A 9,530-nucleotide genomic window follows, 5' to 3' on the forward strand; every position below is an offset into this window, starting at 1 on the left:
GTCTCGTGCGCCATTAGTGGCCATATCATCTATAGCCCTTTTCCTAGTAGTGATGGGCCTTATTGGGCCTTAGTGGGAGAGAAGAGGAGGCGGCCAGGTGGAGGGTGCCCCCCCCCCCAAGCCCAATCCGAATTGGGTGGGGGGCCGGCCCCCCTTTCGTTCCCTCTCTCTCTCCCTCTTCCTTCTTCTCCTACTCCTACTAGGAAAGGGGGAAACCTACTCCTACTGGGAGTTGGACTCCCCCCCTTGGGCGCGCCCTATGAGGGCCGGCCCTCCCCTCCTCCACTCCTTTATATACGGGAGAGGGGGCACCCCATAGACACACAAGTTGACAGTTGTCTTAGCCGTGTACGGTGTCCCCCTCCACCATATTCCACCTCGGTCATATCGTCGTAGTGCTTAGGCGAAGCCCTGCGCCGATAAACTTCATCATCACCGTCGCCACGCCGTCGTGCTGACGAAACTCTCTCTCGGCCTTAACTGGATCAAGAGTACGAGGGACGTCATCGAGCTGAACGTGTGCTGAACACGGAGGTGCCGTAGGTTCGGTGCTGAGATCGGTCGGATCGTGAAGACGTACGACTATATCAACCGCATTGTCATAACGCTTCCGCTTTCGGTCTACGAGGGTACGTAGATAACACTCTCCCCTCTCGTTGCTATGCATCACCTAGATGGATCTTGCGCGCGCCCATCAAACGGTATTCAGCGCTGAGAGAACGCTGCACCTTGCCGCGAAGACCCGCCATTGCTGATATTGTAGATGGAATGCTGCTCCACCTTGGTCACCGCATGAGAAGTATACGGAGACTTGCGCCCAACCACCAAAACAAACACCTGTCCCTCCAGCAGATGTACAACCCCAAAGATGATGGCCCTATGGGGGTGATGATGCAGGAACCTCGCTAGTATCTGATCCGGAAAAGCCCGAATCTGGGGTTTCTCCCGGGTCATACTAGAAACGTGAATCACCCCACAACGCCTGCAACGAGGTAATGACGCCCACGGGCGTCGTCGTTGATGGTTCTGGCCGAGGCCGAATCAAGCTTTTGCTAGCTAATTCACGTCCATCCCGGCTGGAGCACTAGATCGACCTCCTCTGTCATCCAGCACGCCCTTGGGTGACTTCTGCTGCCCAGAAACCGCACGACTGGAGGCGCATCACCACTAGGAACGCCGCCCCGCCTAGATGAGCCATCGACGGCAGATGGGCCCTCACCACTGTCATACCAATGTCGGACGACGCACATGTCCAGGACACCCGCACGGATCTCCACCGCAACCACCTCCTGGAGCCACGGCGGAGGAAGGCCCCGCCGCCGCCATTATCCTCCGCCTGGGCTTTGCCCCGCGGAGCTCCGGCGGCGGCGAGGTGAGTGGCGGCGGTGGCTCGAAATCCTAGATCGGATTGGGAGGGAGGGAGTCGAGGAGAGGGGCAGTGGCGGCTCCTCTGGTTTTGGACCGGGAGGCGGCTGGGTGCTGCATCAGTTGTAAGTTTTACATGGGATTCGAGGTCCTTTTCTTGTATGGTTACTCCAGCTGCTCATATATACTGTAGATGCGAGATGATGGCCGACTGAAACAACACACGGTTGATCAATCAGTCTATCACTTTAATCTTTTACCTTTTCTCATTTGTCCTCGTTTTGTTCTTTTTCATTCTTCGTTGTTCTTCGTGTTCGACGGCAGTGAGCCTTGGGCCCTAGGGGCGATCGCACCGACCCAGGGTTAGCCCATAGCCGCCGCATGCCATACAGGGTCCCTCCAAGGAGTGTGGGCCTTTGGGTCTTCAAGAGACAAAGTTGGGATGCCCTGCGTATCGCTCTCCCAACGAGGCATCCTCCTCCAACATGTCATGTGTACTGCACTCAATGCTGGAGACATGCAGTGACATGTTCGTGTGTGAACACAGTGTGACTATATTATATTTATTTTACTAGACGTACACATCTTTAATCATATAATGGATTTTTTTGTTTGTGTGGACAAATTCGAAAATCTACTAGGGATCACTCCCTAATTCTCGGTTAACCGAGATACAGACACTCAAAACTGATATATTAAGAAACCCACAGATGTCTCAGCTAATTAAGCTCCAGGACACATGGTTTCCCATTTCTCATCCGTAATGTCACAAGAGAGCAACATACATTTAAATATACAAAGAATATCAGATGCTTAAAATGCTCCAGGAGACCGGGAGACAAGCCGCAACAACTGAATGTGTTCGCATGCTCTGCTTCTCCAAAATTGCACAAAACGGATCAGCGAAGCTCCAGTACAAAGTTGGCTTATAGCCAACTAAGTAGGATCCAGGACACAAGTACACGCGCTATACTTGAGTGCCAACACATGGAACCTAGCAGAACACAGAGGATTGTCAATCCATTCATCACCATCATCATTCATCAGCCACTTCTATTTTTCGTTAAGGCTGGCCATCTCCTTTGAAACCGTCCGTCCTTTCGCCTGGCGCTTGGGCTTCAGTACTAGCAGCAGCAGCATTGCACTGGGGAGAGATACTTAGATACCTTGATCTCGAAGGTGTCCTCATATTCATGGACTGAAGCCATATTCTTCACCCCAGCGGTAACCAATTGAGAAACAGCGATGGTTCTGGACACTGCTCCTCCCATGGCGGTTTTCTCGCTACTTGCTAAGCCATGAAGCAGAGCTCCCTGCTCCTCCTCGGCATGGCATTTCTGCGGAACTGCAAGCAGAGGGAAACTTGCATCAGTAACTGGCAACAGCTGCAAACTCGCAACATAAGCCTCTGCTGTGACGATGCATGTAAACATGGAGTGCATATTCAACAACAGAAAACTGCAAAAGCAGGCATGTATGGAGCATCCTGAAACATGAACAGACACATATGCTTCGCAATGAACAAAGTGTGTGTGGTCTCACTACCAATGAACACTCAACATCCTGAATCCAATACATTGCAACAGTTTCCAAGCACATCTACAGCGCTGTAGTTTCGGGAAAGAGCATATGGTCCAATTTAAGACATTTACACCAAAAAAGGAATCGCAAAACTCACCAATACCGGTGGATTGGGGCCTAAACCAGATCAAATGGTCTAAACACCTATGCTGTTGTGCACACTAACATCGCCAATGCCTCCACGATCTGACATGTTACCAATTTTGATAATGACTACTGACGTCCGTCAGTACAGATCACAACAAACAACATATTTTACACCAAAGAGTCACATGGTCCACTCCACAAATGTCACAACCAACAACAAAACTGATACTTGTCTCATGGTCTCATTGTAGCAAGGGTTTTAGAGCAATACAGATATCTCCAGTCCTCCACAATTTATTTCTCGCTGTAATCATGCCCATATTTGACTGATTCCTCTTCAAGCTGGTCGATGATTAAAAGTGTGTGCCAGTATTTGCGAATGCTGCCCAACAGAAGATTATCACGAGGGGCCAAAGTTCAAGCAGTATGCTCCACACAAATTGCCGTACAAACTCTTGCAAGGTCCAACATGGCCCGTTCCTAGCCAGCAAGGGTCCAGCAAAACGAATCCATCTCTTCCAATAATCAACATTTTTCCAGAGCAACGCAAAAGGGCTAATGGCACAAATGGCAATGGCGGTCTTGTAAGCGACGGGAGCCAGCACCAAGTACACCCCCAGCGCGAACGCAGCCGTCAGGCTGGTGACTGAAGCCTCCATGAAATACACGGAGGAGCGAAGGTGAAACTTTCGGCTCCTCCTGTTAACCATGGGAGTCCCGGAGAACATGAAGCCGACCGTGGCCATCGAGGAGCAGATGAAGGCCAGCGTGTTGGCCATCATGAATGCGTCGAAGGCGTACGTGCCTGCGAGCGTCGGTGAGCCACCGTTGGGACGATCGTCCGCCTTGTAACCACCAGGCAGTGCGAATGTGGCGCCAAACGTCACTGTCGCTATCAGCACAGACCCGATGCTCAAAGTCTGTGTTGCATCCTTCATGCTATCTGATTCTCTGTTTTTCTCTTCCGGTTTTAGCCGGTGATTTCTCTCATATTTTTCCTCGAAGTGATCCTCGCGAGAAGTGCCGCTCCGTGCACGGACCATCGCGAGTGCACGACGGATACATGCTTCCGAGTTCTACACAAACAAAAACAATAAGATGAATTAATTATACCAGTGGCAACGCTTGAACGTTGCCAAAAAAGAGGGAGTCGAATGATAGATTACCTGACTGTAATACAATCCTGGAGGAACCTTATAGCGTGATAAATCCAGACAGGTTTCCCCTTTCGCATTTGGCAAATCCAGGCCTACCTTCAGATTCCCAAGCAGACGGCAGAACACTCGAAGTCTCCCACCTTGGACTGCAAGGTGCATCGCCGTGTTCCCATCCTTGTCGCGCATGTTAAGAATCCATTCTAGTGACTTATCCCTGGTAGCATGATACAGGATCCCCACAGCCATCTTCTCGACGGCGATATGCAGGAAAGTCCGGCCACGCGCATCGCGCAGGCCAGCACTGCCAGGGTGCCTGTTAAGAAACAGGAGAACCTTCCTGGTCGCGCCCACTGAGGTAGCTATGTGTATCGGATATGACCCACGGTGGTCTGGCTCATACAACGCGGCTGGGTTTGCTTCGAGCAGCTTGAGGCAGACTTTTGGCCAGCCATCCCTCCCCAATAGAGACAAGAGCTTCTTGCACATTTGTCTGGCGATGGTTGAATTGCTCTTTCGCCATTCATGCACATCGTCATGAAACTGTGTTGAATAAGATGAGTTTGGCGACTTGGCTGCGGCGAAATGAAGAGGCGTACTCCCTGTTTCATCCTTTTGCGCTGAAAGGGCCTTGTTCCACTTTAACAGCTTCTTAGTAAATACTGCAAATTAATGGGTTCTCCATGTTATGTTGCACCAATCGAATCAAAACATTCATATGCCCAGTCTACATATGATAAATTCTAAACTATCCATAAAAATCTCTTGCTATAATGAAACATTCAGTGCAAGCATCGTACCTCGTCCTCGGGTAGCAGCAGCATGTAATGCATTTTGTCCATTTGGGCCGGAGTAGGAAAGACTTGTACCGTAATCACTCATTTTATACAGTTTCTTAACGATGACTCTATTACCCAGCAAGATGGCCAGGTACATCGGCGAGGTCCCACCGGTTCTCGGAAAACCGGCCAAGTCCTGGTCCTCCTTCATCAGCAGCTCCACCATCTCCACCTTCCCAATCCGGACGGCCTCATGCAAGGCCGTCTCCTTAAGCTTGTTCTCCTTCTCCAGCAGCGACTTCACTCGAGAAACAGCCTCCCCTCCCGATTTAGCCAGACGAATGAGACAAGAAACCATCTCGAGATTCCCGGCCCTCGCCGCGCAGTGCACGGGCGTGTCTCCCTTCTTGTTCTGCACGAACAGGAGGTTTCTCGCCTTTCTGTGGATGATGTCTGTGCTCGTCAGGAAGTTATCGCCACGGCCGCAGGTAGCCACCGCGTGGAGTGCAGTGTCCCCTTCAACAGTCACCCCCCTCAAGGAGCGATGACGGTGCAGGCAGAGCACCACCTTCTTCTACATCATCAGAACCTCCATTGCTGGATGTGTACCAGGGTAGGCTGCCATGGATTTCTTCAGCTTCAGCTTGTGCTTGTGTGGCGACCCTGTTGTTGACAAGAAAGTCTAGGCCTGCAGAATCACCACTGCATGCCAATCCTAAAAGGACAGGACTTATGGTCGCCGGGGTGGGTTGTTTCCTGATGGTGGCCAGATTTCCCGATGCTGTCCCTGCGGCATCTTCCTTGTTGAGCATATCCTTCAGCCGCTTGCCATCACCCTGGCTTGTGGCCATAAGCAGCTTGTCAGGCATGGTGGTCGTCGAGGCACGGCGAGTTGGAGACTTGGATGGTAAATGTATAACTGATTTGTGTACTCTACTCTGACTCTTGATCATATGCTGCTATATGAACTGATGCTATCTAATCTAACCACGTATGTGCAGCACGAGCTGGCATCAATTTGGGGTCCATATTTGTTTATCTTCTTTGCTTTCCCACCAACAGCTTCAACGTGTGTAAAAGTCGATTCCAAATCTTTCAGTGGCTTGCACGTGGAGGCAATATTCTTCCTTTGGAGTGGATATAGATCATTAGTCTAACTTAATTAATATAGTAAGAGGAGCCTTAACCCATGCTGCAACCTTCATAGCATAAGGCAGCATGGATCTCGAGGCCAACGAAAGTTGCTTAGCTGTTTGTTGAAAGCTAAATCTGAAAGATAGTCTAAGCACATGGCTGTCTAGTGCCTGTCCACTAACTCAGAACCACGAATCTCACTTTTCATACCACGTACATTAATAGTAAGTATAGATTTACATGTATATATAGGCAGATTCGTTGGTTATGGCTAAAATATTGGCTATTCATCTGGCGCCCAAGATGGAAACACTCATACAACAGATAACCAGCTATGGCTGTATAGATATAAGTGTTTCTAAAAGCCGCAACTAGGGCATCCATCTTGGTATCACCACTGCACCGCTAGCAAGTACCTGAATAATATGAGTTCAATACCAATCTATATCGAGCTTAATAAATTCTGAATTCAAAATTCATTTGAAAATTTTGAGGGGTATTTTGCTCAGCATTCTACGGTACCCATGTTATGATTAGATTAAAGGTTCTTTTATCTTTAGCTAATGCTTTCTTTCCTGATTAGTGATACTCCTATCAATATACCACTGCACCATCGCTTGTTATCTGTTCTCTGAGTGTTTCCACTCTATTTAACTATAGGTTTCCCATTTAAATTCAAATTTTCAAAAAAATCAGCATTTTTTGCTCGGTACACGTGTTTACCGAGGGTGGCGAGATACGTGGTTACTGGGCGGTAACCGAATTTACAGCCCGGTAACCAAATCCTTTGTCGCAACTAACCAAAGCGTGTTTGTCTGTCATCTTTGCATCCACGACAACATTGTCATGGTGCAGCAATCAGCCAAAAGTATCCATAGGAAGTAAATCCCATCTCTTATGCTTAAGCTTGGGCATCGTTGGCGTTTTGATAGCGTCTCATGGCCCTTCTTGCAGAGTGTTCACAGGAAGAGAGGTTATAACCCATGGGCCATGGTGGATTCGATGGATCACCGTCGCCCATGGCTCGACTAGCACCAAGGTGTTTCTGGTTAATTGTAGTCACGGCGATGCTTTAACGTAAGGGTGTGGCCTTCGGCAAGGGAACCCTTTGACCCCTCTTCTATTCATCATGGTTACGGACACTTGTCGTCAACCCGTGCACCCACACGGAGCTAGTATGTGAAAACATGTACACAATATAAATTTGACGTGTAAACATCATTTGGTATGTGCATCACAACCTGGAAGCGTTTCTCCGTAATGTTTGCAAAAATAATATCACATACCGTTCTATTGATTTGATTTTCCCGGAGCATAGTTGAGTTAGTGACACAATTTCTCGTCTAATAGGGATTAATTATTAGTATTCATTGGCGTCACTAACCACGAAAGTTGCTTGAGATTGAACCCTTCAACTTGGTTATAACATAATCGACACGTGAAGCTGATTTTTTGTTAGCAATGATAACATGAGTTGTGAGAATAAGAAACAAATGAATCTGAAATAGATGATTTCACTGAGAATGGTAATTCTCTCCGAACTAACTACATTATACCATGGTTTATAAAGCGGTAAAGCAAAGCGAGCACCACCCGCTCTAACGCTTAAGCGACGCCTAAGCGCCTAAAGCGGGCGCTTAAGAGCCTAAAGCTGGCAAATTTCTAAGCTGCTGCCTGGGCGCCATGTCGCTTAAGCGACGCTTAAGCATCTGAAGCGGGACGCTTTATAAACAATGCATTATACACGTTTATTCAGCTGCTATGGAAGTCTTAGGTATACTGATGTGACTTACAATAAAGAAGAAATCTAGGGATCCATATAACCACAATAATGTCCTTGTCGTGAAGATCCACCAAAACTACTGCTCATCCAACCGTTCAACCATAAATATTGAGATGGAGTCTGTCTAATTAGCTGTGGCTTTTTGAACTACAATTCCAAGTATGTACACAGTAAAAGATCAATCCAACAACAACACTTAACAGGTTAAATTCCCAGGAAAAATCAAACGGTTCCTAGAATAGTCTATATCTTATAAGACTTAAATCCTGAAAACAGAGCACCAGTTCCGGACCTAAGCATAAGGGGAGATGCAATAACGTCATAATGTTTCCCTGAGAGGGTTCAGTGGAAGCATAACAGTCCGATCGAGTACTTCATACTTAGTATGGTCAGATGTTCCAGAAGAATAAAATTATTTAAGTAGTAAATTGGTTTTTTTTACAAGTTTTACTTCCTTATTCCTGTATATTTCAAATGTAGGTGCATGGAGATGGAACTTCTTATAATGCTACACTGTTTGATTCAACAGAACAGCTCAAAGGTTATTAGGGGGAAGTAGAATAACTGAGGACAATTTAAGACTTACTTGTACTTTTGTCCTCCCTTAATGTGGAATTTATCTCAGCTGTCAGAATGCCGTGCGGTCACGCCGAAGCGCTCCATCAATCCCAATGCCATTTCAACGTAAGAAACGGAGATTGATTTATCAATGCCATTAGTGGAGTCCGTAGTGAATCTGCGATGTGGGACTAAATTTATCTACTTTGCAGTACAGACAGACAGTAGCGCTCTTACCGCAGTCGGTGGTCGCCGGCGCCACCCAGCGCTCCGCCGCGCGTGCGTCTCCAGCGACGGAAGATGGGACGGGAACGTCGCCCCAAGGAGCGCGTGGCCTCCATTCCCCTCGTCCTCCGGCGACCTCCTCCTCCGTCTCCGCCCGGCGAGGCGGCGGCCGCCTCTACTCCACGGTGGCGCAGGCGTCCGCCGATAGATCAGGGATGGATAAGAAGCAGCTCGCTCGGGGGAAGGAGAAGAAAAAACTCGCGCCGGCGGCGCCGGCGGAGTGGCCCGGGCGGCCGGCGATTTGGGAAATGAGAACGACGAGGCTGTGTTTCGTTTTCTGACAAGAATGAAGAGGGCCCTTTTTTCTTTCTGAGGCATGAAGGCTTGGTGTGTTAATGCCACCATCGGACATCGGTTCACCTATCTAGGCCCACGAAATAGCTGAAGGCCCATTGGAACAACAAGAAAACCCTTCAGAAAAAATTTAGAACAAAAAGAAAGGATAGTCTAAAAAAAGAAAGGAGAGATACAATTAACGTTGTCTCAAAAAAAAATTTAAGGTTGTCACAAAAAAGAGAGATGTACTGTATATATATAAAAAAAACAGAGATGGTATCCCGCCGAGGCTTCCCAACGATCAGTTGCGAGCGCGCCGGGAGTGTCTCCAACCCTCACGTGTGGTGTGCTGGGTGCATCTGTATTTTTTTTAATTTCTGCATGCATATTGGGGTATTTTCTAAATTTTTGGATTTTTGGATTTTGCTTGGTTTTTTAGGTTTTTATGAAGAAAAATATTTATTTTTTATTTTCTCCCGCGAAACACATTTAAAAAAATCATAGGTTTGCTATTGTGCTTCCGCGTGA

At 47.9% G+C, this 9,530-nt stretch overlaps 1 protein-coding gene across 2 annotated transcripts; it reads right to left on the reverse strand.

Annotated features, from left to right (window-relative positions):
• Window positions 1–2,076: 2,076 nt before the first annotated feature.
• On the reverse strand, window positions 2,077–9,222 carry LOC120968011 (protein ACCELERATED CELL DEATH 6). Of its 2 annotated transcripts, none has more exons than XM_040394376.3 (5): window positions 8,470–9,222; window positions 4,988–5,802; window positions 4,200–4,849; window positions 3,044–4,109; window positions 2,077–2,710 (listed from the first exon to the last, which is right to left on the reverse strand). In XM_040394376.3, exons 2-4 carry the CDS (start codon window positions 5,322–5,324, stop codon window positions 3,387–3,389), a joined length of 1,710 nt encoding a protein of 569 aa, XP_040250310.1. In that variant the 5' UTR covers window positions 5,325–5,802; window positions 8,470–9,222; the 3' UTR covers window positions 2,077–2,710; window positions 3,044–3,386. The 2 variants fall into 2 exon arrangements, with proteins under 2 accessions (XP_040250310.1, XP_045086530.1); XM_045230595.2 differs by having other exon boundaries at window positions 4,988–5,806.
• Window positions 9,223–9,530: the final 308 nt, after the last annotated feature.

Source organism: Aegilops tauschii, chromosome 7 (genome assembly GCF_002575655.3).
Source record: "Aegilops tauschii subsp. strangulata cultivar AL8/78 chromosome 7, Aet v6.0, whole genome shotgun sequence".
Classification (NCBI taxonomy): domain Eukaryota; kingdom Viridiplantae; phylum Streptophyta; class Magnoliopsida; order Poales; family Poaceae; genus Aegilops; species Aegilops tauschii.